Genomic DNA, 23252 nt, shown 5'->3' on the forward strand with positions numbered 1-23252 from the left:
AATGCAGTGTTTTCAAAACTGACTACAGTTTCTAGCAGTAATTCAAGTAGGATTGTACACTCATCTTGCCCCAGTGCAGTGTGATGCCATTCCAACAAATTATTTGTAACATTATAGACTGCTGCCCATCACGTTGGCTTTGAACTGGACACAGGTGCTTCTGTAACTTTGCTTAATCATGCCATGTACAAACAGTTAGGCTTACAAGCCTGTCAAAGTCTAGCATCCACCTCACTGTGTACAATGGACAGGAAATCCCAGTGCCTGGACAGTGTAGTTTGCCTGTCACTTACACCTCTCACACTAGGACAGTGAAATTTACTGTGTTGCAATCAAGAGACAGTGAATACTTAGATTTGTTTAACTTATTTGGCCTTAGCATCCAAGACAGGGTACTTTCAGTGACTGCTTCCAATCCGAAGACAGTGTCGCTAGTTTGCTCAAGGAATGTCCTGAACTCCTTTCTGATGGACTTGTAAATGCTAATAATTTTGTAATGCACATTACCATGAAAGACAATGCACAGCCTAAGTTTTTCTGGGCTTGGCCCATTACCATTGCTTTATGAGACAAAGTGGCCAGTGAATGAAAAGAATTGCAAGATTATGGTGTGATTCCTCCAATACGAGCTAGTCAGTGGGAAAGTCCATTGGTTTTGATATCAAAGTCTTCTGCTTGCATTCACATTTGTGTTGACTTCAAAACTACAGTCAATCCACAGACAATAATTGACACTTATCCATCTCAGGTAGTACACTAGAAGAATACATTGCCAATTTGCGTACTCTTTCTCAAGTGTTGTCAAATGCAGTACTCAAGTGTTGTCTCAAAAAGTGTAATCCGTGGCAAATCACAACACTTCATATGCATTTTTAAACAAGAGATATCCAAGCTTCATACCTCCCACACACAGGAACAGCCAGTGCAACACTTTCTTACCTCCTATAACTCCCATCCACGAGACAGACCATCACCACCAGAACTTCTGCATGGCCACCGCCATTGGATGCTGCTACACTTGCTACACCCACTACAGCATCTACGTATTATCACATTCCACCACACAATCCTGTTCTTTTCAGGGTTTGTGGCAACTGTTGGTACTGGGAGAGAGTCATGATCCAAGAACACATTGGCTCTTTTATGTACTTGATTGCAGGTCCTGATGATTTGTAGCACCATCCTCAGAATCAAATTCACATTTGTCATTTGCCCCATGATTCTGCTGCTTTTCTTCCCCCAGGTTCATGGCCTCACAGGATCACATTGTCTTCACAGCCGTAGCACACCAGGATGAGCCAATTGACATCACCACTCTCCGACTCAGTGGATCTGGACCTGCTGTCACAGTTTCCATCACCATCATTGCCCAAGTAGATGCCCTCAGGACTGGACATACGTGTCCTGATCAGTGTTTCCAGGAGGATATTCCTCTGCTCTCGCAAGCCAGATCATGCGGTACAGCCGAGAGTACACGGCCCTCTACAGCTATGGCTCCCAGCTCATCTCTATATCCAGCTTCCTCCCTCCCTCCCCATTGTCATTCACACATATCCAGTACACGACAACGTGTGGTGTTTTGGTGTGGGGGGGGGGGGGGGGGAATGTGCTGACATATGCCTTCACCAGCACACTGGTTGGCCCTAGGAAACATTGCATAGCAGGTGCTGAACTAGGCACACCTATGACAAGACAAGACCAAGACATGCCCCCAGGTTACATGTGGATAATGCCCCCTGGGCAGCATGCATATAGGCTGCTGCCACTGACAAAGCTGTCTAGCCACTGGTATATTTTACATACATCCAGTATCTCTTTGGATTTCCTGCCAGATTTCAAGGTAGAGCTTCAGGGTAAAAACTGTCAAAAGCATCTCGCACTAAAGTCCATTCCAAGTGTTGAGCATCTATAAGCCATTGTCAGTCTTGAAGATTTTGTGTTCTTTTAAATCAGGATTTTTTTTGGCTTCTACACAGTGTCCTGATCTTTTTTGTCTACCAAGGAGGGGAGTTCATTCTGTCTCTTATTAATTTACTCAGTATAAAAATGATTCAAATGGCTCTGAGCACTATGGGACTTAACTGCTGAGGTCATCAGTCCCCTAGAACTTAGAACTACTTAAACCTACCTAACCTAAGGATATCACACACACCCATGCCCGAGGCAGGATTTGAACCTGCGACCGTAGCAGTCGCGCGGTGCCAGACTGTAGCGCCTAGAACTGTTCGGCCACCCCGGCCGGCTTACTCAGTATAAAACTCTGTGTTGCCATGAGCACCATTTCTTTGAATTTAATCCACATTTGGTCAATGCTTATGTAGTTACTGTGGAAGGAATGGAGACTGTTGCTTATGAAGGCACGAAATGAATTTTTATCTGCTTCCTTAAATAAATGTATTTTGCATTTATTTTTGGTAGTTTTGGCTGTTATGGTTTTCAGTCTTGCTGTACTCACTTTGGGATCACTAATTCCCGTATCTGTCATGATGCTTCTATTTGCTCATGAATATTTCTTGCTAAGAGGCCAAATCTGTTCTGACCATCATTTACACTTCGTGTGGGATTGTGAACTAAATGCTCAAAATAATTTTTGGAGAACACATGTAGTACATTTTTGATGGGTTTTTATGCTTAGCACCAACTTTAAACCAGTATTTTGTCAGCATGTTGAGGGTACATTGAAGTCACCACCAACTATAATTGTACAAGCCAGGTACCTATCCAAAATGAGGTTCAAATTTTCCTTGGATCTTTCAGAAGCTGTGGTATATTTTCTGAGTCAGGGGAGTGGGCTGGAGAGGTAGGGATGATCACTAAAAGGAACCAATTATTAATTTATCCCAGTTGTTGAGTATCACCTCTATCCATACTAGCTCACAGAAACTTTGGTAAAGGCTTCTGCTGAACTTATCCCTGGCTTTAGCGAGCTTTCAGCAGATATAACAAATTCCACTTCAGTGATTTCTATGAGTGCTTAAAGCTCTGGTTCTTTCCAAACAAAGCTACTACCAATGCTTCCTAGATCTATCCTTGTCCTGTGTTTAGCCTGCTCCCTTTGAGACTGTGCCTCTGTTTGTACTTTATTGAGACCCTCTAACCTAAAAATCCACCCAGTCCACTCCACATAGCCTTCGCTACCCATGCAGCCACATCATGTGTGGAGTAGACCTATTATCTATTAAGTGGATCCTGACACCTTTCCATTGCATGGCCCAAGTCAAGGAATCTCCAGCCTACATGGTTGCAGAACCATCTGAGCCTCTGATTTATACCCTCCACTTAGCTCTGCACAAAAAATCTGCAGTCAGTCCAGTCAATGATGCTACACATGGTGAGCTCTGCTTTCGTCTTGCAAGCAAGTCTGGCTCTCTTTACCACTTCTGATAGTCACTAGATAGTGGAGACATCTCTTCAGATCTGAAGTGACACACATAATTGGTATCAACATAAGCCACCACCAGCAGTTGGCTGCACCCTGTGCCCTTTATGTCATTTTGTAGTATTTGTTCCACATCTGAGATGTCTGCCTCCAGAGTGGACTCTGTGTGTACACTGGATTTGTTCCACTCCTTGGCATACATATTCCTAAGGGGCTCCATCATGCACCTAACACTGAAGCCACCAACTAACAATAATCCCACCCTCTGTAAATGCCCAGATCTTGCAGTCTGCTCAGAAACAGAGAAATTGGCTGCATCTGGTTCAGGATCTCTATCAGCCATAGACAGCACCTGCAACATGACTGTCAGACATACTGTGGAGGCCTTTTGACCAGTCTCCAGGAAAGTCTTATGCTTGGCATTAAAACAACCTTCCACTCGACTCTGGGTTAGGGTCAATCTCTAAGCAGGCTGAAACAAGGAAATCCACAGCAGTGGAATGATTGGGGGACATGTGGGACATGCTGGACACCTTTTGGATCCCCATGTCTTGCTCTCCCACAGTGATATTCACTGGCAACAGCCTCAAGCTGCATGACCAAGGCAGCACAAAAAATATTTTGCAATGCGGAGACCTTTTGAGGGCATATAGCATGCATGGCATAGACACAACAGCTGTCCAAACCAGTCCCTATCCCAAAGAAAGAGAGTCAAATAAAACTGAATTTATAATTCCAGCTACAGATTCAGCTGCCTACAAGATTTTGAACTTATTGACAATAATCTCAGACAAAATGGATCATCAATTAAAAAGACATAAAAATTAAACAGTCAGTTTGTGAAATTATATTAATTTTCCCCAGCCAGTGAGTACCACCAATGGATAGCGTACATGGAGGACCATCAAATGGAAGGGCAAAGTAATTTCAACATTCTCCATTTGTTTCATGCAGAAAATCCTCTAGATGGCAAATTTACTCAGAAGTTCATAACCAACTTTTATTAATTTAAGGTGACTGCATGCAGTACTGTCAGCATACCAGTTTCTACCTCATTTGGGGAATTTGCATCCAAACAGGTGTCCAAACCTTTGAGACAAAGAGACTGAGCCACCTGCCGAGGCAACGCTGCACCAACAGTGTTTTCTTCCTCTGTCATGTCGACTGTAAAGACTTACTTGTTAACTATGGAGATGCACTATGGTGTGGCATCCAAGTTCACAAACAGCACTAAGGGCCACTCTTGAAGTCAATTCAGTTGCTGATTTGGACAAATACACAATATAGGAAGGAGGGTGTGGCATTTACAGCCATTCTAGTATGTAAGTGTTGCCTTCCACCATCCAGGGAGCAGCATTGTAATGGGACCGTCTGGTGTGATCAGCATGTTTCTTGTTAGAAAATGTGCAGCTCTTAAAATGATTGATTTTGTGTGATCATGCCATTTTTCACCACAAGAATGTGGAATTGCAATTCCACTGATCACAATGTGGTATGTTCTGCTGTTTGGATCCCGCCTCTGTGCCTATGACACAAAAACCGTGGCATGGCTAGCAACTCTCAGTTTGTTGGTTTGTTTCAGTGAAACAGTCCTCACTCTCTCTGGGGACTGGACCTATTCTTGATTAGATTTTCATTGTGTGAGATGTGTTGTTTTAGTCTCATTCCTGGCCCACAGCATGGTGACATCTTGCCAAGTTGTCCAAAACTGTTTCTATAAAATACTATGACTGGTTACTTTGCATTTGTCTTTCTTCTTGCAATGTACTGTATTATTCAAATTTAATTGCTCTTACTGGCTATCATTGATCTGTAGGTTTCCCCCTGCCCCCTTTTTTTAGTTAATCAATCAGGCACTGAAAAACAGCTGCCAAGTGAAGAAGTCTCATGGTCCAGGGATAGCAGACTTTCAAGTGAGTGTTACTACCTTTGTGATAAGGAAATGTTGATAGGTAGTGATTTCCCCAGTTTTGTTCATATCACTCATAATCTACAGATCAGACACTACAATCAGACATTGCAATTTTACTGTATTTGGACTACAGGTATCCTTTCCTTTGGTGCACATTTTCGTCTAGTATTTGTAAGATGCTGTTCACTGACAAACAAAACAAAAAAATAAAAATATCACATTTGAAAAGGAGTATGCTAAAACATTCTACTAAAAGTTGTAAGCATTTTACCTTGCACCCATGGATTCTAGAAAGCCCAGTGCCTTCGGAAAGCTAAATGGGTTGATCTTCACTGCAAAAATTGTGATTTCATTCTTGTACAAAAGATATGGTGATACACTGAAAGCAGAAGAAAAGGATGCACATCAAAACTTCGCTGTGTTACTCTGTGATAACTTTAGTGTCAAGTGGCAAGTATTACTAACACTGACTGGTCAGCTTTTCTATAACTTAATAAGCCATCCCACAAAATATTAGATGTTTTTGAAAAACATTTTCATATTTCAAGGTTGTTTCATCATGTTTACAGGCATTGCTAGCATCATTCTCTCACAGTTAGATAGTTTCATGGTCTTTTCACAATTTTCAAACAATAATGTGGTTACAGTATTTCAGAACATTAAAATGTGAACAATTTAATTGTCATGTAGTATCTTTGATTAGTGGTCACTTTGCCTGTGTAATACCTTTGGTCAATCAGTCATGTTTTATTCATGTGTTGAGCAGCAATTCTTCTGGAAACAGCAGTTAACTAAATTTTAAATGAATGTTATTACTTGTCAGATTGGTTTCCAGTATTTGAATGGAACAGGTAAAGTATCATTCCTGGCTATTACAACCAATTATGGGCCCAGATACAGTGAATCCAAGTGTTATGGTGTACCAGTAAAACCAGTAGCATGTGAAATACAGTGTACCAATTACATATCCTACTATAATGGTGCAGGTAATGGAAAAAAATATAACATACGAGGGTCGGTCAAAAAGTAATGCCTCCCATTTTTTTTCTACTTAAAGAAATTAAGTTAAGTGAAAAATTTGAATTTGGCGCCATTCCTCAAACCTTCTTCTGCAATCCACTGCAGTAGTAACTTTCTGTGTCAACAGGTGGCAGCACAGCAGAAGTTTGTAAGATGGCCGACATCGATGTTCGTTTGAGACAGCGTTGTGTGATTGAATTTTTGAATGCAGAAGGTGAAACACCCATACGCATTCATGAAAGACTGAAGAAGGTGTATGGTGTTGTGACAGTGGATGTCAGCACTGTTAGACGATGGGTTCGTCGTTGTAAGGAAGCTGAAGGGCAAACACCGTTGACTGACGAAAAGCGGAGCGGCAGGCCGGTGAGTGCAGTGACTCCACACAACATTCAGCAAGTTGATGACATCATTCGTGGTGACCGTCGGGTGACTGCAGATGAAGTGTGTCGCATTATTTCTCTTAGTAAAGGCAGTGTGATCACGATTATTAAACAATTGGGGTACTCAAAAGTTTGTGCACGGTGGGTTCCAAGAATGTTAACCGATCAGAATAAAGAGGCAAGGAAAACAATAGCCTCCCAACACTTGCAGCGCTTCCGTTTGGAGGGAGATGAGTTTCTGAAAAAAATTGTGACCGGGGACGAAACATGGGTGCATTTTTTTGAACCCGAATCAAAGAGGCAGTCAATGGAGTGGCGTCACACAAGCTCGCCGAGGAAGAAAAAATTCAAAACTGTGCGATCGGCAGGGAAAGTTATGGCAACAGTTTTCTGGGATACAGAGGGTGTGATTCTGGTTGATTTTTTGGAGCAGGGATGCACAATAAATTCTGTTCAATACGTCACAACCCTCAACAAACTTAAAGCACGTCTTCAGCGAGTTCGCCCAACAAAATCAATGGCAGATGTTCTTCTTTTGCATGACAATGCAAGACCACACACCAGTCGTCACACCTCTGACGAGATTGTCAAAATTGGATGGGAAGTTTTGCCTCATTCCCCATACAGCCCTGACCTGGCACCATCAGACTTCCATCTGTTCGGGCCACTAAAAGAAGCTCATCGTGGGATTCATTTTGAAGATGAGGAGGCCGTCAAAACATCCGTGCGTCAATGGCTTAGGAAGCAGAGCTGTGATTTTTACCGTGCTGGGATACATGCCCTTGTTCAAAGATGGACCAAAACTGTAGAGATGGGCGGAGATTACATTGAAAAATGACAAAATGATCCTCAATGTTGTGGTTTTCAACCTATGTAATTGCATTTAAATTTCCTGACAATTAAACGTAGAAAAAAAAATAGGAGGCATTACTTTTTGACTGACCCTCGTACCTTTGTTTGATGGCACAAACTTCAGCAATTGAAAACTCAGGCTGAAAACTCTCATAAGCAAACTTAAGTTACTATTTTGTTTTCGAAAGGCAGTAAAAGGAAATTTTGGACCTTCTTCGAGATGACACAGCTGGACAACAAGCACAGAAGGACAACTGACGAAAGAACACCACAACATGAATAGAGAAAGTAACTCATAAATAATCTAGTAAATCTTGGACAGCTACTCAGAGTATATCAATGACATGGAGACCATCTATGATTTGTGAAATTCACTAACAAAAAATTTTGAGCAGAAAATTATGATGAATCAACATTTTGTGACAGTATGTAAAATGTTGTTAACAACGAATTTCAACATAAAAGAAGATGTCCTTGAAATCATCAACTGCAAACTTCTGTTAGCTGAGAAGTTTTGAGAAACTGATGCTGAAGACACTGTTTTTGGAAAAGTATTTCAAATAAAAATAAAATATATTCTTGTAATGCAATGATTATGAAACAGCTTCTTGCCAGAGGAACTTAAAAATGGCTGATGATCACATTATTGTCAGAAATTCACTGTGTTTTGAAACGATGAAAAAATTACAGCTGCAGCTCACAGCAAAGACTCAGGATTGTATGCTTTCATGTTCAAATGAATGAAAGCAATGTCGAGTGTTTGTCTTTCATTAGTGACAAAATCTCATTGCATAAATACTTCAAGAATATAGAGAAATTTTGTTTGCTAATACATGGACAGGGAAAGGCCAAGGTTTCAAATCCTTTAAATATATGTTTGGACTGCCTAAAAGATAAGTAGACTCATTTATGTCATATTCAGTCTCTTTTTCCCACTAAAAACCATTTCAATTGGTACCTAGTATTGCATATGGGCCTCTAACATTTGTGGCTTTAGATGTAAAGAAATATATAGTGACTTTTGTTGATGATTATACTCACTTTAGAGCAGCTCATGCTCTTCAAAGCCAGAAATTTTTCATTACTGCTCATTTTAACATTAAAATCAGCAGATGTAAATGTGGTGATGGTGGAAAATGTATTTAAAATAAAATGAAAACATTCTTCAAAGAAAATTTCATACAGTTTGATTTTAGGATGCTATACATACCTCTGTTACCAGTAAGTCATATTATAATTGAAAATGGTTGCATCATTATTATTACAGGAAAACTTGGAAAGCAGTTTTTCATAAAAAGATATAATAGCACAAGTTTTATCATTAATTATGCCCCTGCTTCAGGTTTGGATGGAGAAATTGCATAAACACTATGTTCTGTTTGGAAATCAAATTAAGAAACATTACTTACTTTTGTGTAAAATACGTATTTGCAGATTCCTAAGAAATTAATCACAAACATGTCTGAAATGAAATCATTGAAGTGTTTCATGACTGATCACTGTCCAAACGGTTATGGGCTATTGGGTCCTGAAGAATGTAAAATTGTTTTCAGAAAATATGTCGTTCTCGAAGCATGGAAGTTTTTGTTTAAAAATGAAACAAGTGATGGATGACTCATAAAGGGAACTGTTCAGACAAAATACAGAAGAATATCAAGGACATCTGATGAAATCGGTTTCAAGAATTGTGTGTTCAGAAGAAATTAAGCAAACTGATCTGTTGGATGAAGCAGTAGACTAACAAGAAGACATAAATATGTGGATGATTATTGTTGTGACTCGCCGATCTTTCAAAGTGCCGCCGCGCAGTTACGCGCGTCCTCTACATGCGGCGCTGTCTGCCAGCCATACAGCAGCAGTGCCAACTAAGCGGCCAGCCAGCCAGCGGCCGCTAGACTCAGAATCAGTTATGGTTTGACTGTTAAAGTGTACACATGTCTTACTCTGTTCACTTGATCTGTGACTTTCATGTATTGCATCTTCCTTGAAATATATTTGTTCACCTTGAAGTTATAACAATTGGCAACAGGATGGGATTTTTCTTTTCCATCATTGACCCACACGTTTCCATGGCTACTTTAGAGCAACTATTGCAAGAACAGCAAACGCTTCTCACGAATGCGATTCATGATTTTGTTGCGGCATCAAATGCGGGGCATCTCTCGTCGTTGTCTCTACCTGCTCTTCCTCCTTATGATGAGACAGTGGAAGACTGGTCTGATTACGAAAAACGTCTTTGACAGCACTTCTTGTCATTTCATGTTGCGGATGAACAAACATGTAAGTCTCTGTTCCTTTCATGGATTTCACCTCAAATGTATCGGTTGTTGTCGCAATTGGCTCCTTTGAAAGATCCTGCGTCTTTGTCCTTTGCTGAAATGTGCTCACTTCTGTCCATCTATTTTCAAAAGCAAACACATGTGGTAGCCTCTTGTGTTGCCTTTTATCATTGTCAAAAACAACTGAATCAATCCTATCGCGTTGGGCCACTCAATTTCACGGCCTCAGTAGAAAGTGTCAATTTGTTACTGAAGTTCACAAAGAATCCTATGCCGATTCCATGGTGCAGGATGCTATTATCCGATCGGCGCCCGACAAAGAAGTTAGGCAGCGTGCCCTTCAGTTGGCAAATCCGACTGTAGATGAAGTCCTATCCATCGCTCTGTCTTTTGAAATTTCTCACGCCGCTGGAGCACAAATACAGGCTTGGGGTGACATCAGGGAAATACAACCTCTGTGCGATGTTGACAAAGCGTGTGGCATGTCCCTGCCGGCCGACGTGGCCACAGTACGCTCCCAAGCGCAGCCTCGGCCTAACCGTAAACAAACCTCTAAGAAACTGCAGCAAAACCCATGGCAATTTCCTTCATGTCCGCAGTGTTATACGAAACATTCACAAAAAGATTGTCCACAACATTGGGCCGTGTGTCACAAATGCAAAAAAAAGGGTCATGTGTCATCCGTTTGCAAATTCGACCACATACATGATGTTCATGAACGTGTCGCTGTTTCTGATTCTGTGTTGTCTGTCAATTGTACTTCTTCCCTTTCAAGGAAGTTATTCCTCACTGTCCAAATACTTGGTCGAGATGTTCGCATGCAGGTGGATACTGGTTCTGCTGCCACTATCATCAATTCTCAGACGTATCTTCAGTTGGGTTCTCCAATCCTGTCACCTGTCACTAGGCAATTACGGACTTACAATAAACAGAAGATTTCTCTCTTGGGACAATTTGATGCTGAGGTATCTTACAAATCTGTCGTTCACACTGTTCCCATATTTGTGTTCGACCATAGTAACGCAGAGAATCTTTTCGGTTTCGATGGCTTTCACGTTTTTGGGTTCTCCATAGATGACTCTGTCAATATCGTCTCTGATGCTATTCCTTATGCTCAATTGGATTCCTTATCGACGACATTTTCGTCCCTTTTTTCTCCTGGGTTAGGCCATGCAAATGACTTTGAAGCTCATATGCTCAAACCCACTGCTCGGCGGCCTATTCCTGTGGCCCTTCGTGATCAGGTCAAACGGGAGCTGGATCATCTCACTGCTTCAGGGGTCTTGCTTCCTGTCACTTCCAGCGAGTGGTCCTCCACTGTTATTGTTGTTGCTAAGCCAAATGGTGATATTCATCTCTGTGGCGATTTCAAAGCCACTGTAAATGCTCAATGCCTTATTGACATTGATCCTATGCCTCTACCTGAAGAATTGCTCACTAAACTTACTGGAGGCCAGTATTTTCCTAAACTTGACCTGTCAGAAGCTTATCATCAACTTCCTCTCGACACTGCTTCCTGGCAGTTTCTGGTCCTTAACACGCCTTTCAGCCTCTATCAATACCAACGATTGCCATTCGGGGTTGCCAGCACCCCTGCTCTCTTTAAGCGATTCTTGGAACAATTATTGCTCACTGTCCCTGGGTGTATAAATTACCAGGATGACATTGTTGTCACTGGCTCCACCACTGACGAACATCTTCAAAATCTCCACACACTTTTTCATGTCTTACAGACTGCCGGTCTTAAGTGTAATCTCCAGAAATCAAAATTTTTTCAGGCATCTATCACGTACTTGGGGTTTCAACTCTCTCGGGATGGTATTCGTCCGATTCAGCAAACTGTCGCTGAGATCGATGCCCTTCCTCACCCTACATCTGTTAAGGAACTGCAGGCCTTCTTGGGGAAAATAGCATACTATCACAAGTTTTTTCCATCTGCTGCTTCGGTGGCTAAGCCGTTGCATCGCCTGTTGCATAAAAACGTGCCTTTTCACTTGTCCGCATCATGCGATGCGGCTTTCCAGAAATTGAAGACTATGCTGAAACAGGCCCCGTGCCTGGTTACTTATCGACCTGGCCAACATCTTGTTCTTGCCATGGACACCACTCAATACAGGGTTGGTGCAGTCCTCGGGCACCGTTTTTCTGACAGTTCTGAACAACTCATTGCTTATGCCTCCAAAACACTCACGGATGCCCAACAAAAGTATTCTCAAATTGAAAAAGAAGCTTTGGCCGTTATTTATGCTTTTCATAAGTTTGGTGTTTTTCTCTATGGATCCAAATTTCATCTTGTTACAGATCACAACCCACTTGTTTCCTTGTTCCATCCATCAATGTCACTTCCCAATAAGGCTGTACACTGCCTCCAGTATTGGGCTCTTTACTTGTCTCGTTTCAATTATGAGATACATTTCCGGCCGATGGCTCAACATGCGAATGCTGATGCACTGTCTCACCTTCCCATGGGTCCTGATCTGGCATTTGATTGGGACAAACATTTGTGTTTCCACCTGGATGTTGCCGAGCAGCGCGTTGTGGATGGGTTCCCCATCACCGGGGACTGGCTGGCACCTGCTACGGGTTCTGACCCTACCCTCTCCTAGGTTTTATGCTGTATTCAGAAGGGTTGGCCAGATCATCCATCCACTAAGACTTCTGATCTGTTGCAGAACTACTACGCTTTGCGTTACTGCCTCACGGCTAGGGATGGTGTTATCCTCCTTTCCACCGAAAATGCTTCACCGCGTGTTGTGGTACCTGTGTCTTTGCATGCTTCGGTCTTATGCCTCCTTCACCAAGGGCACTGGGGTGTCTCTCGCACAAAATCTCTGGTGTGCCGTCATGTGTACTGGCCCAGCATCAACTCTGAAATCGCACACATGGTTGCTGTCTGCAGCCCTTGTGCGTCATAGGCTGCCGCCCCGAAGCCATCTTTGTAACTGTGGCCTTCGCCTGAGAAGCCCTGGAAGTGTGTTCATGCTGACTTCGCGGGACCTTTTTAGGTACTTATTGGCTTCTCGTTATTGATGCCTACTCTAACTTTCCTTTCATTGTCCATTGCACGTCGCCTACCACCGTGGCAATCACCAACGCTCTAGCTAGCATTTTCTCTTTGGAAGGCCTTCCCTCTACTCTTGTTACTGATAATGGTCCGCAATTTGCCTCTTCTGATTTTGCGGATTTTTGTGCCTGTCACGGCATTGTGCATGTCACGGCCCCTCTCTTCCATCCACAATCAAACGGTGAGGCTGAACGACTGGTCCGCACATTTAAGGCTCAGATGAGGAAACTCCTGACTTCTTCTGCTGCTGATGATGCACTTCTCCAATTTCTGGCTTCTTACCGTTTCACCCCCATGGGCGACCACAGCCCGGCTGAGCTCTTACATGGCCAACAACCCCGCATCTTCTGCGGCCATCCACCTCACGGCCGCAGGTGCCTTCGCTTGGCCGGTTCACTGCTGATGACCTTGTATGGGTACGGGGATATGGCAGGCAGCCAAAATGGAGTCCTGGCTGCATCTTACGACACCGTGGCCAATGCCTGTATGTAATCCAGACGGACACAGGTGTTGCAGTGCATCATTCGGACCAGCATCAGCCTCGTGTGCCGGCAACGCCTGTTCCGGATGCTGCTACACCACCTTCGGCTCTACCTGATGCTCGGGATACTGGAATCTCTCATTACTCACAACACAGTCCTCTCACCATCATATCAGTGCCAGCACAAGAACTGACGCCAACAGGAGACATGCCCATGCAGGAACCAGATGACCATCATCTGTCGGAGCAACTCTACTCACCTCCTTCTACAGACACGGACACATAACCCATGTCTCCTGTTATAACTACTGGACTTGCCGCAACGGGCCGATTGGTGCACAGGGCCCCAGCAGATTCGACCCCCATGTCTCCTGTCATCTCGACCTGTTATCATCGAGGACACTTCTGTCCGTACGGGAAGCCTCCTCCTCGAGACTTTACGGCCAGTCAAACAACACTTATGGACATTAGCAATCTACAGGCCACCTCCATCAAGACCTGTGCAAAAACTACAAAGGGGGAAAGGTGTTGTGACTCGCCGATCTTTCAAAGTGCTGCCGCGCAGTTACCCACGTCCTCTACATGCGGCGCTGTCTGCCAGCCATGCAGCAGCAGCGCCACCTAAGTGGCCAGCCAGCCAGTGGCCGCTATACTTGGACTCAGTTATGGTTTGACTGTTAAAGTGTACTCACGTCTTACTCTGTTTACTTGATCTGTGACTTTCATGTATTGCGTCTTCCTTGAAATATATTTGTTCAACTTGAAGCTATAACAATTATGCAGAATGGATGAATGAATGACTATGTGGCTAGAATGAAGAACGGTTTGAGGAAGATGTACTCCAAAATTTGTGGAAGTGAAGGATTAACATGAAGAATTTCTTCTTCCTGTCACATAGCTGATTGTCTGCAACATTTTGTTATAAAAGTTAAACACAAATTAAACAATGCATTACAAGGACAGCTCCAGTTTTTCATTCTGCTGCACTGAAGACCTTACTCAGTGCAGTGAATGGTCATGATCTTCTCAACAAATGGGCTAACAGAGTGCATTTCTGCGTATAGGACAAACTGAAAAAAAATTATGTGAAAGTGCCTCAGGGATCAAAGATTAAGGAAGGCTTGAAAATACAGCCATATATGGGATCAATCAGGCACAAGAGTTCAGAAATTCACATATGACAATGTTTTGAAGGAAATCAGTCTACAACAATCTGAGGTTGATATATGCCTCTGTGTTTGATGTTTTGATAACTCTAATATTTACCTTGTATTATATGTTGATAATATTCTGTTTGCTGGAAATTGTAAAAACAAATTCAAACTGAAATCAAACATAAGTGAGAGATCCTGAAAAGCACCAGTGCTTCTTGGGAATTAATATACAGAGAACCATTGGGAAACCGTTCCTTAGTCAATGTGTTTATTTCCAGAATTTATTGAAAACTTCCAATATGGTGAACTGTAAACCCTGAAAGAAATTAGCGGAAGTCAGCCTCAGTGAATATTTCAATAGACTTAGTTAAATATAAACAACATACAGAATTAATAGGCTCTCTGTTGGATGCAATGACAGCTACAATACCAGATATCAGTGCATGAGTTAATTATTTCAGCAGACATTGAAATAAATGTACTGAATGATATTGGAAATGTTTGGAATGAATTCTTCATTAGATTAAAGGCACACTTGATTTTAATCTGCTTAATAAAATTTCTGTTGATTCTGATTAGGGAAGTGAAGAATGCACAACATTTAAAACAGGATACAGTCTCCAAATTTTTAGAAACGCTGTCTGTTGGACAACAAGGAGGCAGACATGTGTTTCAGTATCTTAAAAAGGAGCAGAATATGTTGCTTTTGCAGTAGCTACAACAGAATTCTTGTGGCTGAAGAGTCTTCTTGAAAAATTTAAAATATTTCAAAAGACTCCAACAACTTTTGCAGACAACCAGCCATGCATAATACTATTGCAGAAATTGGAGCACCATCAGCTGAAACATTTAGACATTAAATACAACTTGATATGCCAACATACAACAAAGGACATTTGTATGCTCAATAGACCAGCTTCGAAGAACTAGTGATGGATGTCCTGACAAACTCTGTTAAAACTGTACTGTTCAGATTACTGTGTTTCAGAATGTGATTGGTGCTAAAGGAAATTGGATTTGTCTATCATCCTTAAATTTGTATTCAAGATTATTAAAAGTTTCTAGCTGTAGCCTAACAGTTTATATATGTCATGTTTTTAGACAAGTAAGATAGTTATTAAACTGAGATGGAGGGGACGTGAGTCTTCCAAAACCTGAACTTATTTTGTAATTGTGGTTTATTAGTCTCATAACAGATATAATTTAAATCATTTGATTCAGGTAAAGGAGACACATCAAAGTTGTGGTACAATATAGTTTCACGCGAAAGTCGGAACTGTTTTCCTATGTTTCTCACACAGAATCTGATGCAACCTTATTTTTAGAATCTCTTGTTTCATATTACATATGTTTTTGCCCATTATGTTATTATCTGTGTAACATGTTTGATTAGTGATGATTATATCTCTTTGCCTGTGTGATTTATTTGCTCAGTCAATCATTTTTTTGTTCTTATGTGGGCTAAATGCTTTTTTATAAAGTATAATTAAATAGATGTTATTGTTTGACAGATGGCTTCCAATTTTTTGTGTATAATACCTAAAGTGTTAATTCCAAATACTTACAACACAAAAAAAACCTAATCTCATAATCAGTTTAAGTATCAACCTCAAGATTTAATTAAACACAGTTGCTATACCTTACTCTTGTTTCTGGTGCAGCACAACCAAAGATGGCCAGTTTTCCACCACATTTGAGCATCCACACAGCATCTTCTATTGCTTTTCCGTTTCCACTGCAGTCAATAACAACATCAAAACCAAACTTTTCATCTTTTTCCTTCAGTTTTTTTAAATTGTCTGGAGTGACGACTTCAAATCCAAATCCTAGAAATTAGAGTAGCTTGTACATTAATCCCCCAAAGAATCTGCTGAAATAATAGTGGATGTATCATTTTATTATAATGAATATATGGGTGTGTCTGTAGTGATGGTTATGAGTAAGATATTTTCAAGAAAAACAGGTCTAGGCGTGGCTATATGGAAGCTTCAGTGTCAGAAAGGTTGTAAAGTGGGTGATGAAGCAAAGTTTCCAATATTACCATGAACAAGGAAAGTAAGTTCCTCACTACTAGAGTAGTTTGATGAAATTTAGGTGTCCCCTAAAGGCTACTCCTTCAACTAGTGAAGTGATTCATGACAAAGAGAACTCCTGAAAAAAAAACCTTGTAATAATGGTTTTTTTTGGCTGATATAGTTAAAGACATGATTAGATTTTAAGGTTGGGGTGGTGCAGGGTGTTGGTACAGCTTTTAAATACCATGGATGCAAAGAAAACTTGTTACATGTGTCAAAAATCTTATACAAATAATTGAAATTGAACACCAGACAGTTTAGAAGGAAAATTTCACTCTTTTTTTGAAACATATTATAATTGTACTTTGTGGGTCATTTCCCCTAAACCCAAAGGGGTAAAGTCAAAGACAGGCAAGAATAAGTGATTCATCGCTGTTTGGACTGAGGCATCTTATATTAGGTTGAGAGAGTTACCTAATTCAGAGGAGAGCTATGTTTAAGAGCTGAAACTCTATTATGACCAGTATTATAAAATCATCCAGTCTGTTATTAAAAGAGTGAAAGTTGTTTGCAGTGTTCAAGAGAAATGAAATACAACCAGAATAATGCAAAAAGAATTTGAAATATTATTAGATGTAATACAAACAAAAGTAGCAACACAAATGAATCTGAGTCCCCTAGAAAATTCTCCCCCATCTCCTCTCTCCCTCTCCCTCCTTCTTTCCCTCTCCCTCCAACCATCCCCCTCTCTCCCTCTTCTCCCCCCCCCCCCCCCAAAGGCCCAATTTGCTGACCAACCACCATGTCATCCTCGGCCAGTTGGTGTTTACAGATGCTGATATGGAGGGGTTTTAGGTCAGCACGCCATTCTCCTAGCCATTGTCAGTTTTCATGACCTGGAGCCACTACTCTCAGTCAAGTAACTCCTCAATTGACATCATGAGGCTGTCTGCTCGCAGGAAGGTCAACCGCATATGGCTGCTCAGATGGCTACCAGTCCACGTGGAAACTGCACCTGACAGTGCTTAAGATGACCTGACAGAAACAATGTATCCACCACATGTGGCTGTTGATCCCCTAGAACATAGCTCTACCAGAAAGACACTGTGGCACTTTTAAATCATTGGTAATCATATTCAATGATTACTTCATTGCACTTCACAAAATGCTTCATCCACTAATAAACAATCAAATACAGGCTCCAATTTTTTGGTTTCTCCTGGTGTATTTCTTGCTCGAACATTCCAAGGGTGTACTGTCGGTCCATGTGTCCAACAGGCAAAATGTTTTGGTAATCAGACATGTCACCATCATCAGGTGCACTGACGAACTGAGCTCCGATGCCACCACAGATGCTGACGCCAGGGTCTCAGCAGCTGCTGACATGCGGCAGCAGGCACAGACAGCGGGGAGAATGCCTTGCAGAGGGAGGGGATTTAAGACGGCTGCCCACCCTCAGGAGCTCAGTTCGTCAGCGCACCTGATGATGGCGACATCTCTGATCACTGAAATATTGTGCCCTTTGGACACTATGGACTGGCAGTACACCCATGGGCTGTTCAACCAAGAAATACGCTGGGAGAAACTGAACAATCACATCATATACTACTACGAGGAGGAGCCGTATCACAGCATGAAAAAATTTGATAAGCTGTGCCACCGAAAGAGCCATTTGCTGAGTGGTCTTGCTTTTCTGAAGAGATGTCATGCTGATCAGGTTGTGCCAAATCTTGCTAAGGTCACGCATCACATCGATTCTGCAGCAGCTAAGAGAATTAAGAAGGTGCTAACCTTGCCTTGGTTCATGAGAGGGTGCCCTTTCCTAGGTGCAGCATTGACTACAACTCCTAGGAACAACTTAAACTACATCTACAACTAGCCAATCATTTTAATTCTGGGACCTGGGACTGGTTTGATGGTGTTACCTAGGTGACGACCAATTCTGCACATAAGAAGACCTTGGGATGTCAGATATCTAAATTCTCTCATCTCTCTGACAAACCATCACTGGAGGCCCCATGCAAGATGGTCATCAATCTCATGGACATTGAGCTGACTGGGGATGCGATTTCTGTTCTGTAGAAGGGACTTAATTTTGCTCCCACACCTAGGTTCATGCTGGTAGTGGACATTGACAGTGCAGTTGAAGAGGTTGCTGTGCGGCTACCACCTGAAGCAGCTGAAGAAGTATGCCAGGAAACCTGCCGTGCTCTGATAAGAACTAAACCGATCAAGTCGAATATTACCAGCAGGGAGAGGGCAGTCATTCAAGACCTGAGACAGAGCCATGAGATTGTTGACTTACCAGCTGCCAAAGGCAATGGTATGGTTATTCTTTCCCATAAGGACTACATTGAGAAGATGCAGAGCCTGCTAGTTGATGAATCTTACAGGAAGATCAATACTGGCCCCACAAAGAAGGTGGAGAACAAGACTAGGGCTCTTCTCAAGGACATGGATGTACCGGAGTGTGTTGCCAAAAAATTTAACACCTCAAGGACCTGTACCGCCAAGACTTTATGGACTCCCTAAAGCCCACAAAGAAGGGGTGCCATTACGCCCAACTGTCAGCAACATTAGGGCACCTACATATTTGCTGGCCAAATACCTGGCAGAATTACTAACCCCTTATGTCGGTAAATGCCCTTATCATGTTCTCAATTCTGTGGATTTTGTAAAATGTCTCAACAGCTTCAAGCTGAAAGACTCAGATATCCTGGTGAGTTTTGACATTGTTTCATTATTCACCAGGGTACCTCTTCAAGTGTCAGTTGAGCTTATTGCACAGAAATTTGACAAGAAGATGACCGACCTTTTCAGGCATGTCCTGACCTCCATGCATTTTTTCTTTAATGGAGATTACTATGAACAAACAGAAGGAGTCACAATGGGGAGCCAACTCTTGCCTGTGGTTGCAAATTTCTATACGGTGTACTTCGAGCAGGAAGCTTTGGCATCATCCAAACGGAAACTTACTTGTTTACTGCACCATGTGGATGACACGTTCATGATCTGGCCCTTCATAGACTCTTCACAGAGGATTGGGGCGCTAAAAACACTGATGCACAGGGTGTGCACCATCTCTGACACAGAGAGTCTGCCCCATGAGCTGGAACACCTCAAAACTGTTTTCCAGAAAAACGGGTACTCGGGATGGCAGATCAGACACGCTCTCCACCCCACCTCTATGGTACAGCATGTGGAAACAGAAGTCATGGAGGAAGAGATAGCCACTGCCTATACAGGGTGGTCCATTAACCATGACCAGGCCAAATATCTCACGAAATAAGCGTCAAACAAGAAATCTACAAAGAACGAAACTTGTCTAGCTTGACGGGGGAAACGAGGCGGTGCTATGTTTGGCCCACTAGATGGTGCTGCCATAGGTCAAACAGATATCAACTGTGCTTTTTAAATAGGAACCCCCATTTTTTATTACATAAAGAAATATGAATGTTTTAGTTGGACCACTTTTTTCGCTTTGTGATAGATGGCACTGTAATAGTCACAAACGTATAAGTATGTGGTATCACGAAACATTCCACCGGTGCAGATGGTATTTGCTTCATGATACATTACCCATGTTAAAATGGACCATTTACCAATTGTGGAAAAAGTCGATATTGTGTTGATGTATTGCTGTTGTGATCAAAATGCCCAACGGGAATGTGCTACATATGCTGCATGGTATCCTGGATGGCATCATCCAAGTGTCCGGACCATTTGCCGAATAGTTACGTTATTTAAGGAAACAGGAAGTGTTCAGCCACATGTGAAGCATCAACCATGACCTGCAACAAATGATGATGCCCAAGTAGATGTTTTAGCTGCTGTCGCGGCTAATCCGCACATCAGTAGCAGACAAATTGCACGAGAATCGGGAATCTCAAAAACGTCGGTGTTGAGAATGCTACATCAACATCAATTGCACCTGTACCATATTTCTATGGACCAGGAATTGCATGGCGATGACTTTGAATGTCATGTACAGTTCTGCCACTGGGCACAAGAGAAATTACGGGATGATGACAGAATTTTTGCACTCGTTCTATTTAGTGACAAAGCATCATTCACCAACAGTGGTACTGTAAACCAGCATAATATGCACTATTGGGCGATGGAAAATCCACGATGGCTGCGACAAGTGGAACATCAGTGACCTTGGTGGGTTAATGTATGGTGCGGCATTATGGGAGGGAGGATAATTGGGCCCCATTTTATCCATGGCAGTCTAAATGGTGCAATGTATGATGGTTTCCTACGTAATGTTCTGCGGTTGAAGTGGTATTGAATAGCATATTTGCCCATTGGACACTATGGACCAGCAGTGCACCTGTGGACTGTTTGAGCAAATACAGGTTCCATTCCTGCAGTGACAATATATTTACCATAAAAAGAATTTTAGAGAAGTTACGAAAATTCAATTTGGAGACAAACATAGTTTTCATTGACTTCAAAAAACGTTTTTGACAGACTGAACAGGAAGAAACTGTGGGACCTAATGAGTAGAGCTGGATATCCTAGACATCTTATTGAAACTACAAAAATATTACACATGGGCACAAAAGTAATCATAAGGTTTGGTAATAATACATCTGAAGAAATCACTACCAATAAGGGACTCAAACAAGCCTGTAGCCTATCATTAACCTTATTTAATGTATATGCAAATGATGTGATTAAAAATGTCAGACAGGAAGTAAATCTAGCTATACAGGTTAATAGAAATAAATATGTTAATATTGTCATGTACACAGATGGTGTTAACATTTTGGAAGAAAGTGAAGATGATTAGTCCATAAATTACATCAATTAGGAAAAAAGAATAGAACCCTTGAACATCAATAAAGAAAATTAAAATCATGCTTCATCATGGGAAATGCCCCATACACCAAAAATAATAATAGATAATACACCACTTGAGCAGGTCTCCAACTTTAATTTCTTAGGATGTGAAATAAGCTGTGAACTGGACAAAGACATAGAATGAAGCCAATTACCGTTTGGAATGATAAAAAATTCCATAACAAAATTACAATTTTATAAAACAATGGCTACACCTGTATTGCTATCAGGAATTGAGTCATATATCCCTAAAAAACTTGATAAAAGCTAACTACAATCAGCAGAAATGAGATTTCTAAGGAGAATGAGAGTTGTTACCAGGGAAGATGATATAAAAATTGAAGATGTTAGGAATGAACTAAATATTTGTAATGTTAATGAAAAGATTGAATAAAACAAAGCATTGTGGAACCATCATCTACATAGAATGAGTGCAAGAGAATCCCACTCCTGGCCATTCTGTATGACACAACAGGAAGCAGTAACACAGGAAGACACAGAATGAGATGACACTGAAAAATGAAGACAGAACAGGCACAAGGGCCTAAGCCTTCAAATTCAGAAGAAAAAGAAAATATAGGTGCTTTAGATTTAATTGTGCAGATACTACATACACCACCAACAGACACTAGTTTCAAAAGTACAACCCCTCAGGAACTACAAAATTCCATCAGAATACAGAAAATAAGTGTTCCTACTGGCTATGGTAGTGTCCAATGATTTAAAAGTGATAAAATTCAATTCAATTTATTATCATCCATCTCATTATTTACTGAATATAGGAATTGTTATATAGAAAGAAAGAGAGAGAGAGAGAGCATGATTTATATTTTTAACAATTAAGGGAAATAACATTTTGTTAGTTACACTTTACATATTTTGTCTTCTTTTTACATGAAAGATGGGAAAAAATTTACAAGGCTTATACAAAGAAAAATCCATTAAGGGGAATAACATTTTGTTAATTACACTTTAATATTTTTCTTAATTAAACTCCACATATTTTGTCTTCTATTTACATGCAAGTTGAAGAAAAACGAAGGATTATGCAGAAAAATCAAAAGATGAGCAGTATCTCTTTGGATAGCAAAGAAATTCATCAACATTATAGAAACTCTGACCTAATAGTAGCCTCTTCAATTCTTTTTTAAATATACGTAAGTTTTGTATGCTTTTTATTTCTTTGGTGAGGCATTGAACATTATTTTGCGTAGATACATCACACTATTTTGGTACAGGTATTTTGAATGTAAGTTTCTCTGGAATTCGTGCCTCTTTCTGGTCTGATAGTCATGTACTTCTCTGTTTAGAGAAGATAATTCTTGATTTGACTTTAGGAAACATACTGGTTCATAGATGAATAAACTAGGGAGGGTCAAAATTTTTAACTCCTTAAAGAATCCTCTACATGGATCTCTGTAGGCAACACCCTTCAGAATACGAATAGCTCTCTTTTGGAGCTTAAAACAACTTTTTGCGAAACCTTTATTCCCTCAAAATATAATACCATATAGTAGATTACTATGAATGTAAGAGTAGTAGGCACATAGTACTGTTTCAAAATTGCAGTTTTCTTTAAGTTTTCATAATATATAACAGTATCTACTAAGATTTTTTATTAATTTCTGGTAAAGCTGTTTTCTATGGGGTTAACTGCTATGCTGTAGTGGATATGCTGTTTCCTGTCAGATCACAAAAGTGCTGACTTGGTTGGATTATCCTAAAACTGCCCCATTATTAATCATGACTCAACACAAATTTCCTGACAGGAAAGCGATTCAATTTTAGTTACAGACATATTTAATTATTTCCACTCTTTTCAAAAGTGGTGTGTGACAGAATACTCATTTAACTGAGCAGAGCTTGTTAAC

The 23252-nt window shown here is 41.1% G+C and overlaps 1 protein-coding gene across 2 annotated transcripts in view; it reads right to left on the reverse strand.

Annotated features, from left to right (window-relative positions):
• LOC124712049 (D-arabinitol dehydrogenase 1-like) overlaps positions 1–23252 on the reverse strand; it is a 95301-nt gene that overhangs the window by 40248 nt on the left and 31801 nt on the right. For both annotated transcript variants that reach the window (XM_047242341.1, XM_047242340.1), the window contains exons 5-6: positions 16161–16347; positions 5563–5670 (exon numbers count right to left, since the gene is read on the reverse strand). In XM_047242341.1, coding sequence (XP_047098297.1) covers positions 5563–5670; positions 16161–16347 — 295 coding nt within the window. The remainder of the gene's footprint in view (positions 1–5562; positions 5671–16160; positions 16348–23252) is intronic.

This window comes from Schistocerca piceifrons, chromosome 8, assembly GCF_021461385.2.
Source record: "Schistocerca piceifrons isolate TAMUIC-IGC-003096 chromosome 8, iqSchPice1.1, whole genome shotgun sequence".
NCBI lineage: Eukaryota > Metazoa > Arthropoda > Insecta > Orthoptera > Acrididae > Schistocerca > Schistocerca piceifrons.